Raw genomic sequence first — 14,697 nt, forward strand, 5'->3', positions numbered from 1 at the left:
TGTGTTAGTTATTAGTTTTTAAAACCTGGAGGGGGGAAACAGTTAAATTTTAAAGTTTTAAATAGTAAATGATAATTTTACCCCTGTCCCTAACTGAAAAATTGGACGACAATTTGGCCATGGGTGAAAAAAGTGGATTTTTATCTATCGTGAATGACATTTTGAAAACGCATCTAAAATCGGATGGGAAATAGTCCTTCTCCCGCTTTAAAATAGAGGCTTATTCAGTCACATCACATCATAATTAAATTAATACATTTATATCTATTTCATTAAAGATCTTTCAAATATTATATAATCCAACAAAACAATATTTTAAATGCGAATTCTAGAAACTCCAAATATAGTGATTGAATTCATAACATCTTTATAATATTTATTATGATTTATCACTAATAAACTTTAAACCATTTTTACTTTGATCTTTTATATATAAAAGGCCATATCTGTTAAACTCTAATCTTAAAAAAAAAAAAAAGCTTCACTTCACTGTTTAAGTGCATTCCTGGGGCCAGGTTCTTTTCCATGATCTTTAATTTTTTGCTTTCTTAGTCACCAAGAAAAGGATCCAAATTGAACTCTTTTACCCTTTCCCTTAGTTTCTGCCTGGTTGCACTGCATCCAGCACAAAAGTTATTTTATTCTAACTGTAGCCAACTCAGAACCGGAACCCTTTCGCGCGTGGATTGCATGCGTAACCGAACTCACTCGACCGTTACGACTGGGCGCTTATTTACTGCCACGTCACTTTTTCGTTAATCTCACGACTCCGTTATGCTCTAAATCCTCTGTCATCCTCCATTTAAAACCCGAAAAATGCAATATATATTATCTATTTAAACGGAGAAAATCTTGACAGATCTCAATGGTCAGTACACTTGGTACTCATTTTAAAATAATATTATTCACCATAATGTAGTTTAGACATAATACTCATTTGCCACCCAAGGTTAATGAAAATCACATTTCCCGTCCTTTGAATTCAAAACCTACAATATATATATCTTCCACATTTCAATTTATAAAAAAAAAATCTGACTTAATATCGAACAACCAAATTATTATATTGCTTCTAACTATTTCATTTTATAAAATTATTGTTTTACTCCTACAAAGTAAATAGGCCGTTCATGATTTGATTAGATTAGTCGATGAAATTATACTAAAAATAAGTATTTTATCAAATCATGTCATATTACACATTTTTTATGTGATTTGTGCAACTTCTTAATATAATCCAATGGTTAAAATCACACTTAAAAAGTACAATTTTATTATATTACACCCCTACTCTATGCGATTCTAGTTAGGTTGTATCTTTCTGGGTATGACTATAGTAAAATCGAGTATGAAAAATGCAATTTTTATGATAAAAATTGTCAAAATCGCATTACATAAATGTGATTTAATATGATTGCATTTTTTTGGGTTTGATCTTATTAACTGTTAAAATTATATTTATTATATATAATTAAAGTAGAATCAATTATGAAAAACGCAATCTTTATAGTAAAAATTGTTAAAATCACATTACGCAAATGTGATTTAATATGATTGTATTTTGTTAGATTCGTTCTTATTAACTATTAAAATTATATTTATTATATATAATTGTAACTAGATCTCATCTTTTTCAATTTGCATATATGATATCGACAACTTTAAAATTTTTAAAATTTTAGAAAATAAAATGATGTTTTTGCCCTCTCATTGTTATTTTTAATTGGAGCTGAGTTTAGGGTGGTATTTTTAGTTTTTGAATTTATGACATGGAAAAAGTATTCCCCATCTTGGGTGAAAAAAGTAACGTATTCATTGCAAATATTTTCATAAAATATGACGTGGCATCAAAGCTCTCTCATTTCCTAAATATTAAAAAAAAAAAAAAACATAATTTGAAATAATATAAGGCAGAGTGGAGTGCTCGGCAGTGGAAAGTCCAAACTAAATGAACGAGTAAAAATTCTTCTTTTAAGTTACAGTTCTCATTTCTCTCTTTCTGTTACTGGTGTTTCTCATTGCCATTTACAGTGTGAAGCAGTTCAAGTTCATTTTTTTTCTCTAAATTAAACAACTTCTTTTGGAATTTGTGTTGAGTTGATACGTATTTATAGTTATTATAGGCAAGTGAATTTTCTTCTACATTTGGTAATTTTTTTATATGTTTTTTTTTTTGTTTGTTTGGAGTCGCTGTAATTTTGTTTAAGAACTGGCATTCTCTTGTTTTTGTGTGTATTGATTCTAGGCAAGTGAAATTTGTGTTGTATGAAGAGATTTTGTTTTTCTTTTTTCTTTTTTTAGTTGTTTTTCCTCTACTTTCTTCTTGTTTCTATCTTTTCAATGCAAGATTTGCTTCTTTTATTTTACAATGTACTTCTGTCGTTCATCACTGATGTTGAGTAAATCTATTTTCTGTTTGTTTCCTGAGAAAACCTGGAAAAGAAAAAAAAATTGAATTTGATATTTTTAAGTCGCTTTTAACACAACTTATATAACCATGACTTTTTCAGTTTTTGGATGGTCCTAAGGTGACTGAATGCCAAATAAACAGATTTTTCGTTATCAGTTTTAACTTAAGAAGTACTTTTTGTTATACTAAAATCACTTTGTACATTATTGGAATGGGTAAAGCTTTCGATTTCAATTGTGTTAAAGTTTAAACTTCGTTATTGAAGATTCAAGGTTTTAGTTTTCTTTTTTCAGTGACTGATCTCAGTTATCAATTAAATAAAGTCTCTTGTTTTGATTTTGATTAATCTGGATCTGCGTATTCAAATACTTAATTGTTGATTTAGGTGAGGAAGAAACTTTGGAATTATGTTTACAGAAGGGCTTGATGGTAATGCCCTTAAATGGGTTCGACAGGTCAGTCGTTATAGATTTTTTTCATTTAAGTTTATTTTTCTTTAAACGTATATGGAATTTTAGAAATAGTTTTAGTTTCCGGGTGAAATTGATATACAATTTTTGCATTACTTTGCACTAGAAGGGTGGTGCCAAGAAAGATATATTTAGTTCTATTCCGATTCAGAGGTCAAAACCTGATGGAATTACTAATCTAAGTAATGGTAGTCAAGGCACTGGAATGCCTTTTTCGTCAGGTTTGGATCCGGTAAAGATGATACATTTGAGTGGCAATGATAGTGGCTCAGGATCAGATATGGACATATCGCCTGATTCAGATGATGAGGTCTTTGTGGGGCAACACTCAGTCAAGTATTCACCACAAGATGACAACATTAGCAATGGTGTAGCTCCTAAATATGGAAAGCCACTTCACAAACAAGTGAAGCATGATAATGATAGAAATCAACAGAAACAAGGAAATGGTGGTGGGAGGCATGCGACAGCAAAAGTAGGTTTTTCAGATTCTGCTACTAGTATTGAAGTCTCTTTTACACAATTCGGCAATGACAGTGATGCCTCTCTAAGAGGAACATATACAGATGGTTATTCTTCAAGTGTTACTTCGCTATTGAAACCTGAAAGAACAACTAAACAGGTATTATGTTCTTAAAAATGATACAAAACTGTAGTTGCCTGTTTCTGTTCATATGTGAGTGGTTACAGTATCAAGCTTCTAGGTGAAAATTTTCTTCTTTTGTTATGTGTGAACCTTTTTTAGCACTACAGTATATTTTCATTCTATCTATCTTTCCCTTTTTTCCTTTTGTTATTAGTCACTATTCATTTGATCAGGCCACTTGAAGTGTCCCCTATAAGCTATTTTAGCTTTGTTGTTACAAATGTCGGGTAAAATTGTATCATCTATATATGAATGTGTGGACTGGCAATTGTACATGAATTGTTAAACATTATCTTGACAGTTCATGGTGAAAAACTAATGACTTATCAGTAAAAGAAAATAGAAACTAGGCGTGATGAATTTGTAATGAAGTTATTTACACTGATATAAATATCCATTGCCCTGCCAGATGAACAAGCCAGCTCCATGTTGGATAGTTGTCTGTAGAGCTCTCCAAGCTTATAGCAGAGAACTTATTTATTTGTTTTAAATAATTTTCTGGTCAGCATATGTATGGCTTATGATCTAGGTTGAAGATATAATGCACTTGAATTTACTTACAGGGCACATTGTTTGGGGAAGCTAAGCATTCTTATCAGCACATTTATGTTTCCAACAGTGATATAAAGATAAAGAAATTTTAGGATACAGGTGTCTGTGTTAGGACACATTGGAATTTCTTGTACACGAGATACTCTGTCGGGTAAATCAGGAGGTAGATTATTGGCATGTTCACAAGCAAAACATTATAATACTGAACTTTTTTTAAACTTAGAACTGGTGAAAATGCTTTTGAATAATTATGTTAACTATAAAATTCTTGATAGACAAACCTGTTTCTATTCCCAACTGGTAATCAGAAAAGGCTTTTACATTTAATAAATAATTATATACCACATTAATAGAAAACAAAATCAAATTTAAGAGAAGCAAAATTTGGCCAAATAAGTAATAATTTTGGTTAATAAAGAAATATCCCCACATACGATATTTTTGACATATAAAATAGGTTTTTGGTTCTTGGTTCTCTATCAAATAGTTAGTAGACCTGAGATGTTCTGAATTGGCTATATTTTATTGCTTAAGGACTGGTTTTATAAGAATTTGTTAAACTTACATCAGCATGCTTTTTAGCGTATGAAATAATTTCTCGTTTTTAGTTAACTGTATCCATATGGTAGTTATCTGATGTCCGCCTTCTGTGGGCATAACTACTAATCTAGCAATTGTTTTCTGGGACATTGGATAGAAGTGTTCATGAGTGAGTATTATTGTAATGTTGTTATAAAGTTTGGCAAGTCTTCGTACTGCTTCAAGATGAAAATGTTCTTGCAGGAGTTGCATAGCAGAGAATTACATCATTTGAAGCATTCTTGTGCTGGTATTCCCAGTGCACTTCCCTTTGTTGACACTCTTTCAGAAATAGAACAAGTTGATGAGCACAATTCTACCGTTAGAGCACAGAGTAGACCTTTCCCTGCAAATTCAAGTGATTCTGAGACCACAAATTTTCCAAAAACATCAAGAAGTACTCATGCTGTTAACCCCCCAGAGGATAGCACTCGGTATGAGATTCATGACTTATCTATTGGGTTGTGTTTCCATACTTGTGTGTATTTGCTTGATTTCTTTAGGAGAACTTCTTGGATGCTGTGATTAAACTTATATGCGTGCAGGACTGCAGCTGGCATAGAAGTAGATTTATCAACAAGTTCTTTACGTGCTCGCATCCCCACCTTTCATGCAAGGTATATTGGATAGCTGAACTAGTAAGAGGCAAATTGTTGACTCATAAAGCTTTTGATAAACCCTAACTCAAATACTGTCAAATATACAGTAAACACCATCCAATTAACTGCCTTTTTTTTTTTTTGAATTTACACTTCTTTTTTCCTGTTTGGGTTGTTCTCAGTGGGCTAGGTCCTTGGTGTGCTGTGATTTCTTATGATGCATGTGTTCGTTTGTGCCTTAATTCATGGGCAAAGGGTTGTGGGAAAGAAGCTCCCTACTTCTTGAATAATGAGTGTGCAGTGTTGCGAAGTGCATTTGGGTAAGTGCTCTTCTACTTGTTTGTTCTTTAGATATTTTTGTTTATATAAAAATGACACCAGTTTTATAACTTTGGAAATATTAACTCGGGTGTAGGTGAATGAATACACAGTCTTTTCAACTTCTAGTAATGTCACTGCTTTTCTAGTGGAAGAATCCTGAAGCTTTCATGCATATTGATTGTGATATGTGATTACAGCCATAAGTGATATAAGTAGATCAATGAATTCGACGGCACACTGATAATAGCCATTTATAGTATCTCTATGAGTTATGTATCTTCTAGTTGTTTATGGACAGAGAGATTAAGGGTTATTGTCTTTATTACAATTTCCTTACTCAAGGAAGCCAAGAGAGCAGTTTAATTACTCACAAAATGGTAGAAATAGGGTTTAGTCAGTAAATTTTGCCAATATATATTGTGGATTCAAGTTTTCTTATGTTATTCATACTCTATTGCATATTGGAAGTGGTAGTAACAGACAAGATGATAGGAATTAAATAAATTCTGAAACAAAATTATAGTTTCTTTATAGTTCTCATCATTTGTTACTTGAATTTAAATGTTTTTAAGCGTGCAAATGCTGGTATTGGTTAGTGGCAATCTATGTTAATAATGCAATTTTTTTGTTTTATATTGAAGTGCCTACTTCTAATCATATGATTCGTCACCCCTTGAAATCGTAGTTTACAGAAAGTATTATTACAATCAGAAGAAGAACTATTGGAAAAACAGTCTCCAGAGTTAGTCAGCGAGGCAGCTGCTATGAAACCTAAGAAGACTTATGGCAAGATGAAGGTTGAAGGTATTTTTATGTTCTCCTTAGTATTTTCATTTTCTTTTGAGATGAAAGTTTTTGATCATTCGGCTAACATTGTGGTCATTTCATAGTACGTAAAGTGAAAATGGGTTTAGATCCTCCTCCTGGCTGCAACTTTTCATCTTTAAAGCCATCAATGGTAAAAGTAGAATCGTTTCGTCAACATTTCTCCAATCTGAATTCAAGGCTGAACTCGGGGTGGGGAGCAATTCAGAAAGTACGGGTGACACCTGGTGTTCCTAAAAATGGTACGCTTGCTCAAAAAAGTTTGGCATATGTCCATGCAAGCTCCCAATATGTAAAGGCGGTTTCCAAGCTCTTGAGAAATGGAGTAGCTACTTTGAGCAAAAATTCAACATCATATGAAGTAGTGCAGGGTAAGCAAATTTTATGTATACTATGGAACTTAGTGTAATTATATTTTACTTGATTAGTGTTCAAACAGTAGCATTTGTTATTTTGTATGTGTTATGCCCCTTTCAAATTCATCTTGACTTTGACTGGTCATGATAGATGATTGAATAAGGATAAGCTGGAATTATCAGCGTTAGGCTTCAAGAATAATTTGGTATGATAAGGTTGGGATGTCAGTTAATATTTAATCAGTAAGGAATGAAATGCAGGAATAGCTTGATTCCCACTGGATTTGCTAGGCAATTTCTTCAATCTCCAGCTTAATGTGCTTGAAGAAGAAATCCAGAAATCTAGATTGACCACATAGCCACACAATGAGTAGTTGTTTGCCAATTTATTACTGTCTTGATGTTACGAGAAGTTATATTTCTTTCTTTTTGGTTCTGTCTGACATAAAGTCTGGTTTATTGTTATCAGAAACATATTCTTGCATGCTAAGGTTGAAAAGTATGTCAGAAGAGAATGTGGTCAGAATGCAACCAGGAACTAATGAAACTCATGTGTTGTATGATTCTTAAATCAGCTGCTTCCCTCTTGTTTTTTCTTTGTCTGTTATTGAGGTTATTAACTTATATTCCATGTTGCAACACAGCTTTCCAGATAGTATTGGTGATGACTTGATTGTTGAAGTTCAAGGTTCTAAAGGAGAATGTTGTGGTCGTGTCCTAGCTCAAGTTGCTGCTATCGCTGATGACCCAGTAAGATTTTCATCATTATCTTTTCATGTTTTGTCTTTAAGTGTTAGGAAAGTCGACAGTTCTTTCTGAAGATCCAAATGTTAATTGAATGCAGAGTGACAAGATTCGATGGTGGCCTATATATCATGAACCAGAGCATGAGCTTGTTGGCAGAATACAACTACACATAAACTATTCAACCATTCAAGTTGGGGATAACAATCCTAAGGTAGATGCAATCTTATTCTCAATACTTTGGGAAACTTTCCTCTTATGACTTGTCTGCTACCTCTTATGATGAGTCTGCTTTAAACTCTTATCCTTGAATTAAGTTATTGAAGCTGAAGTGAGAATAAGATTATTTAGTCATAAAATTAACTGCATTTACTTCTTTTCTGTAGTGTGGTTGTGTGGCAGAAACTGTGGCATATGACTTCTTGTTAGAAGTTTCAATGAAAGCTCAAAAGTTTCAGCAAAGAAATTTGTTGCTAAATGGCCCGTGGAAGTGGTTACTGGATTATTTTGCATCGTATTATGGAGTATCAGATACGTATGCCAAGTTAAGGTATTGTGATGAGGTAGAATGGGGAGTGTCATATCCATAATCATTGATATGGGAACTTTGAATTGCAATTACATCTTATAATCATGTATGCTATTTGCAGATACCTATCTTATGTCATGGATGTAGCCACACCTACACATGACTGTCTTACATTAGTATATGATTTGCTTTTACCCGTGAAGGAAAAAAGTAAGAGTGTGCTAAGTCATCAAGAGGTATGAGTCAAATTTTGAGATTTTTTTATTTTAAAAGTTTGCAGCAGTTTCAGTTTTTTTTTTGCACCATGCATTTTGAGTGTGGGCTGTTCTGACTGTTGGGAAATAATTACTTCTTGTGCCTCCTTTTTCACAATTTATGACCTTTTATTTTGACATCTTTTCACTACTGTTGATATCATTTTTATGGAAACAAGATTAGATTAGCACTTTGAATCATTAATGTTTCTCAAAGAAGCTTAGATATATTTGTTCTCTAAAGTTCAGTTTATAATTTTTTAACATTCCATCATACACTGAAGATAATTGGGTTTACCTTTTAAATTTAAATCTGATAGCAGTTTATATATGTCAACTAGAATCGTATCCTTAGGGAGAATGAGGATCAAGTTCAGCAGCTTCTAGCTTCAGTATTTGAGAACTACAAGAGTTTGGATGATTTATTGCCATCAGGATTTACAGATGATTTTGGGCCTGCAACAGGACATGCAGCCCCTGCATTGGAAGCTGCTGTCAGACTCTATATTCTTCTGAATGACATATCAGGTTCTGAGGCACAGTTGAAGTTAACCAGATATTTTCAGGTATTGGAAACTGATTTCATGCTTTTTTTTTTTTCAATTAGTCCATACAATTATTCTTACAAAGTGCAAATGCCAATACAGGCTGCTGTGAAGAAGAGATCAAGAAGGCACTTGAAAGAGACAGATGAGTTTGTCTATAGCAACAATGAGGGCATGTTAAATGATCGCATGACTCTTTCAATTGCCTATCAGAGAATGAAATCTTTAATTTTAAATTTTAGAAATGAAATTTGCACCGACATAGAGATCCACAGTCAGGATATACTCCCCAGGTAATATACTTCCTGTTCTGCTTAAATTGTGGTTTGTTTCTCTATGAATGGATATGGTGTTGTGGGCTCTTATCATAGAGGCACATTCATTATTCTTTTTCCATTTCTCTACATAGGATCGTATTTGATGATTGTCTTGTTGCAAAGGTACTCAGACAATATGAAGCAGTTTTTTGGCCTATTGGAAGCCTAGCTTGGTTACTTAATATGTAAAGATTGTGCTGCTAAATGAGGATCCTCTGCTCTGTTTGTTATTAATTATATAATCTAATGGAGAAATTTTTTTGTCCCTTCTTCCAGTAGTGTAATTTTCAGAATTAGAAAATGGATCCTCGTCCCTCCCTGCTTCCTGACTAGGTTTATATTAAGTCCTGTAAATCTTAAAAAACAAAATGACTCTAGGTTGATTATTATAATGAAAAATTAAAGAACTGGTTAAAGCATGTTAAGGATAAGCATCAATAGTAGGAGAATTAAAATTCTATTTGTGTAATAACTTTGACCTGTGATTGTTTTTACTTTTATGCAGTTTTATAGACCTTCCAAACCTTTCTGCTTCTATATATAGTGTGGAGCTCTGCAACAGATTGCAGGCATTTCTTATTGCATGTCCTGCTCCTGGACTGTCATCTCCTGTTTCAGATCTTGTTATTGCAACGGCTGACTTTCAGAGGGATCTATCTTGCTGGAAGATTGAGTAATAAGTTTTTTCTTATTTTTACTCCATATTGATTGTATACTTATTTGTGTCATTACTCTGTGATCTCACTTAATTGATGATATTTTCAGTTATGTCAAAGGTGGAGTTAATGCAAAAGAGTTATTCCATGTGAATATAACTAGCTGGATTCATGACAAGCATCATGCTTTACTTGATTCATGCAAACTAGATAAGGTATAAATTGAAGAAGGATTTGTTTAGCAATATAATCACTTGATATTTCAGACTGTTTCCACAATTAGAATAATAATTTAACTCTTTTTTATTTGGAATCCGCCATGATTCGGATTTTGCCTTTTGGATTTTTTTTGTTTTTTTTTTTTTAACTGAGGTTAACATCCATTAATTTTCTAAATAAACCTACTTGCCCCATTATGAAATTGTGGGAAATCCTAAATTACCCTTATCCTTTCTTAGACTTCTCTTTCTCAATTTCTTTCTGTATATCTTCTATTGGGATCATGCTTTTGGATTCATAATTACTGTTTTTAACTAAGTCATTTGGATAAGGAAAGCAATCATATAAATTCAAGGACAAATGTTGATGTAGAGGAAGTGACAACCACTTCATTATAAAAACAAAATGCATCTGTTGCTCTCTCTTTCCTAGAAGATGAGCCACCCCACCCTTTCCAGTTAACTAGTCATGCGAAATTATGTTTGTCAAGTTCACCTTTGGGTTGTGGGGCTCCAAAATTGGGATGAATATAGTAACTGTGATGGAGAACCTCTAACTGTTGTAAGTGGAATTGGTAATTCTGGTTAGAAGTCGAGGTTACTGATTAGGCTTCATATTTGTTTGATAATGCTGAAGCAAAGTTTTTATTAATTAATTTGTTCATAATTCAGTGAGTGAAGAAGATGGCTTTCTTTTTATTATTATTATTATTGACTCTTTCAAAAATAGCAATCACTGAGTCTGAAATCCAGGTCTAAAAATTAGAGTTTGGGAAACACTTTTAATTTTATAAGTAAGTCATCCCTAAAAGTTCACTTTGCAAAAACAATCGTGCCATTGTTCAGTTGCATTTATTTTTATTATATACCAAGACAAGTTATTTTTTTGTTCTGGTCCTGTAGTTTTGATGGAGGTTAAAATTGTAATTTAAAAAATTCGTTAAATGGGGCTTTCTGAGAAAGTTAATGTGGTAAATTGCACCACCCTTTTGTAAGCTGATTAGGGTGAAAAAACCAAGTTGCTTTTATTGCTGCTTATATATTCAAACTTGTCACTGTTGTTTATTGATTTTGTCTAAATATTAACTGTAATGTGCACCAGTTAGCTGGTTAATGGTCCTATAGAATCAGTTATATGTAGTTTAATGATTCAATTAATTTTACTACACACATTTTTTACCTGATAACACTAAGCATTAACATGAAGGAATTTTGGGTGTTAAGTTTTATATCTTTCGCTTACACTGCATATGAAATTGATTGCTTTCAGGTAAAGTGGGCTGGTGTGAGAACACAAAACTCAACAACTCCTTTTATCGATGATATGTATGATCAGCTGCAAGAGATGCTGAATGAATATGAAATCATCATTTACCGTTGGCCTAAATATGCTGTTGTGTTGGAAAATGTATGTTCGATTATATTTCTTCCTTTTTTAACAAAGGTTTATCCTATTATCCTTATAGTAATCATTCTGGTCCTACTTAAGTTTTGATAAGGAAGGGATTATATGCACTAAAAATTTTAGGATCAACAGCATGTGTTCAATTATTTGGGATTTCAGGTAATCAAGATGGAATATTCTTTCTAACCTGCATTTTAGCTTAACGCAGTTATGAGTCTCTATCTATTTTGTTTCACATTATACTTGAAATTTGGAGAACTTATATGTGCACTTCGCATGCATATCTGTCAAAAGGCTGTTGCAGATGTTGAAAGGGCAATCATTGAAGCTCTTTGTAAGCGATATGCTGATGTTTTATCACCATTGAAGGATTACCTCTCTCCCAAGAAATTTGGCCTCAAATATGTTCAAAAAATCGCCAACCGATCTGTAAATGCGTACTTTGTCCCAGATGAGGTGAACTTTTGTTCTAGTTTTGCATGTTTCATAGAATTGCTATTTAAATTCCCTATGGAAGTTATGGCTTCATCACTGTTTTCAGCTAGGGATTCTCCTAAATTCCATGAAAAGGATTTTGGATGTGCTGTGGCCGAAAATAGAAAGCCAGTTTAAATTGTGGTCTTCTTCTTTTGCCGAAGGTAGAGATGGAGTAATAGGAGAGCATCTCACTGAAATAGCAGTTATGATGAGAGCCAAATTCCGAAACTTTTTGCTAGCAATTGTGGAGAAACTCGCAGATAATGTGAGTACCATTTACAATCTAAGAACTATGTTTATATTTTCATGGCGGATTTATTTAATACTGGTAATATGTTGATTGACAAAACACTGCATGGTTTTCTAGGATAAGAACCTAATTAAAGATACCCATGCATATTGAAAGCCAGGTATTAGTTATAATCTATGATAGCTCATACAGCAGAAAATGGTTAGTCTGATTCAGGAGTATAATATGTGTACAATGAATTTATAACCAAAGAATATACTGAACCATGAGGTTTCAGAGCTTCCCATCTTAGATGACGATAAACTTTTATGTGTGATTGCCAATAATAGATGTTAACTTGGCTATTAGATGTTATGTTTGGTCAGTCTGCATATTTATTTGCTAGACCAAAAAGCCTGCCTTGTGACAGAATCACAATCATCCAAAGGACTATTCATGGTTTTGATATGAGGTTAAAGTTTACTTTCATAGCCAACTTTGATCTGATTATTACTCTGCTTTAGACACTCTGACTACCTGTTACTGTTTGTCCTTGCTTCTGTTGTTAAATCTAAGCTTTCAGCCATTCTGTAATTCATTTGTTTCAATAATTTCTTGTGGAACCCTGTATTAGGTTAATAACAGTGATATTTTCCAGTCAACTGTTGCTGTTGGATGTCGAAACTGACATTTCCTTTGATAATGTAGCATCTTATTGCCTAATATTTTTTCTATGTGTAGTTTTGTATTGAATTTTCCAATTATATAGCATCTAAGTTCCCTTATAGCATCTAGTTCCAAACAGCAAATGTCTTTGCTGCCATTTGCACCGATTTTCAGACTTTAGCCGTTCAGATTCTAATATTAATCATCTTTTTGTTAACTTTTTATTTTAGACAAGGATGCAAAGTACTACTAAATTAAAGAAGATTATTCAAGAATCAAAGGAAGCTTGTCCAGAATCAGACATAAAAAATAGAATGCAACCTTTGAAAGATCTCCTGGTTAGTATGATGGATCATCTGCACACGGTTGTTGAGCCACATGTGTTCAGACTGATTTGCCGACTTTTATGGGACCATTTGGGAGAGGTATATTTTCATCTGAAGCATGTGTACACCAAAGTTTCCCTTGATTATGGAAGTTAAATATACTTCTTTTCCTTTTTTGCTTACAGGATGTACTGCATTTTCTGGAAAATAAGAGAGAGCACAGCTGCTGGTATAAGAGCTCAAGAATTGCAATTTCTGTAAGTTGCATTGAGCCTCATAACTTTTGTATTGAAATTGGATAACAGTTCAATAAAGCTATGCATGTACACTTTTCATACATAAGTTGTGTGCACAGATAAAGTGTTACATGTAATTGGATGATTTTGAATTAAAAATAAAATAAAATAATATCTAATCATATTATAACACATCATTTGTGTATTTAAATTGTATACCAAAAGTGTGTATATATTTGAAAAATTAACACAACTTGGGAAAATTATAATTTTCTGGATGGATACAAGTGGGCATTGGGTTGCAAGATATTTCAGCTGAATGGTGTTGTCTTGTGTAGCGGCTGTAACCATTGAAAACATATATAGTACAGAATCTTCCTTTAACATAGAAAACCAATGAAAACGTATATAATGTTATTAAAGCAACTAGTTAGTTTTATCTTGTAAGTATTGATGTAATCAAATTTGCAGGTTTTGGATGACATATTCATGTCACAGATGCAGCAATTGCTCGGCAATGCGCTGCAAGAGAAAGACTTGGAGCCACCAAGGTCGATACTAGAAGTGCGGTCCATGCTCTGTAAAGATTCTGTAAATTACAGGGATAATAACTTCTACTGGTAGATTTTATCTCTGAGTGCTTATGTTTATGAATGAAGAGTGCCAATTTTGATACCATCACATTGAAGAAGAGATGACAAATAGGTAAATCTAAAGGAGTATAAAGCTGCAGAAGCTTTGCATAGCTGATTTTCTGGAGGTAAAATTCTATCAGTTTTGTTTTAGCTTTTGCCATAGGTTAGCCACCACGCCCTTTGTGGTGGTTATAATCATTTTTTTGGTTGGAAAATTGTAGAACTGGAAGAAAAATTACAGTGAGTTGATAAGCCATGCCATAACCATGGAGTTTTCCTCCTCCCATGCCTGAAATTCCATCTCAAAGTGATGAAATTAGATTATGACTGAAAATCTCAACACAATTTTGTAGATTTTATTCCATTGCAATCCAATTACAGGAAGTTGCAATGTTAAAGTTGATATACTCCAACCCATTATGTAAAATATATAACATTATTTGTAAAATTGTAAAATTTTATTACCAAGAAGACATTTTAAGAAAAAAATTTTCTATAGTTCATCTGAGTTTGTTCTCGATAGAGAAAATTAATGAAGCAAATCTGCACTATTTTATTAATTCATCTTGTTAACTCGATGCCCATCAAAATTATAATAATCGAATTATATATTATATTATATATTAAAAATTTAATTTTTTATATTGTATATTATATTATATCATATATCTTTTAAAAAATAAAATAATGAAAAAATTATAA

General features: G+C 32.8%; 1 protein-coding gene across 9 annotated transcripts; it reads left to right on the top strand.

Moving 5' to 3' along the window:
* Positions 1-1,934: 1,934 nt before the first annotated feature.
* Positions 1,935-14,281, top strand: LOC123198570. Of its 9 annotated transcripts, XR_006498066.1 has the most exons (24): positions 1,940-2,123; positions 2,796-2,865; positions 2,987-3,502; positions 4,862-5,091; positions 5,203-5,274; positions 5,439-5,576; positions 6,263-6,381; positions 6,468-6,773; positions 7,228-7,315; positions 7,403-7,508; positions 7,603-7,716; positions 7,889-8,052; positions 8,153-8,267; positions 8,627-8,851; positions 8,933-9,123; positions 9,653-9,820; positions 9,913-10,018; positions 11,292-11,429; positions 11,721-11,882; positions 11,968-12,168; positions 13,029-13,223; positions 13,310-13,381; positions 13,832-14,120; positions 14,217-14,281. XR_006498066.1 is itself a non-coding variant. In XM_044613275.1 (23 exons), the coding sequence occupies exons 2-23, from the start codon at positions 2,818-2,820 to the stop codon at positions 13,982-13,984; spliced, it is 3,627 nt and encodes a 1,208-aa protein (XP_044469210.1). In that variant the 5' UTR covers positions 1,935-1,956; positions 2,796-2,817; the 3' UTR covers positions 13,985-14,281. The 9 variants fall into 9 exon arrangements, 6 of the variants coding, with proteins under 6 accessions (XP_044469210.1, XP_044469208.1, XP_044469211.1 ...); XM_044613275.1 differs by having other exon boundaries at positions 1,935-1,956; positions 13,832-14,281; XM_044613273.1 differs by having other exon boundaries at positions 13,832-14,281.
* Positions 14,282-14,697: the final 416 nt, after the last annotated feature.

This window comes from Mangifera indica, chromosome 16 (genome assembly GCF_011075055.1).
Source record: "Mangifera indica cultivar Alphonso chromosome 16, CATAS_Mindica_2.1, whole genome shotgun sequence".
Taxonomy (NCBI): Eukaryota; Viridiplantae; Streptophyta; class Magnoliopsida; order Sapindales; family Anacardiaceae; genus Mangifera; species Mangifera indica.

Bases quoted from the DNA above. Each gene is read 5' to 3' on its own strand.
- LOC123198570 (XM_044613275.1), top strand. From the start codon at position 2,818: ATGTTTACAGAAGGGCTTGATGGTAATGCCCTTAAATGGGTTCGACAG. The intron at 2,866-2,986 runs GTCAGTCGTTAT...ACTTTGCACTAG, and splicing joins CCCTTAAATGGGTTCGACAG to AAGGGTGGTGCCAAGAAAGA. The intron at 5,577-6,262 runs GTAAGTGCTCTT...TTGAAATCGTAG, and splicing joins GTGTTGCGAAGTGCATTTGG to TTTACAGAAAGTATTATTAC.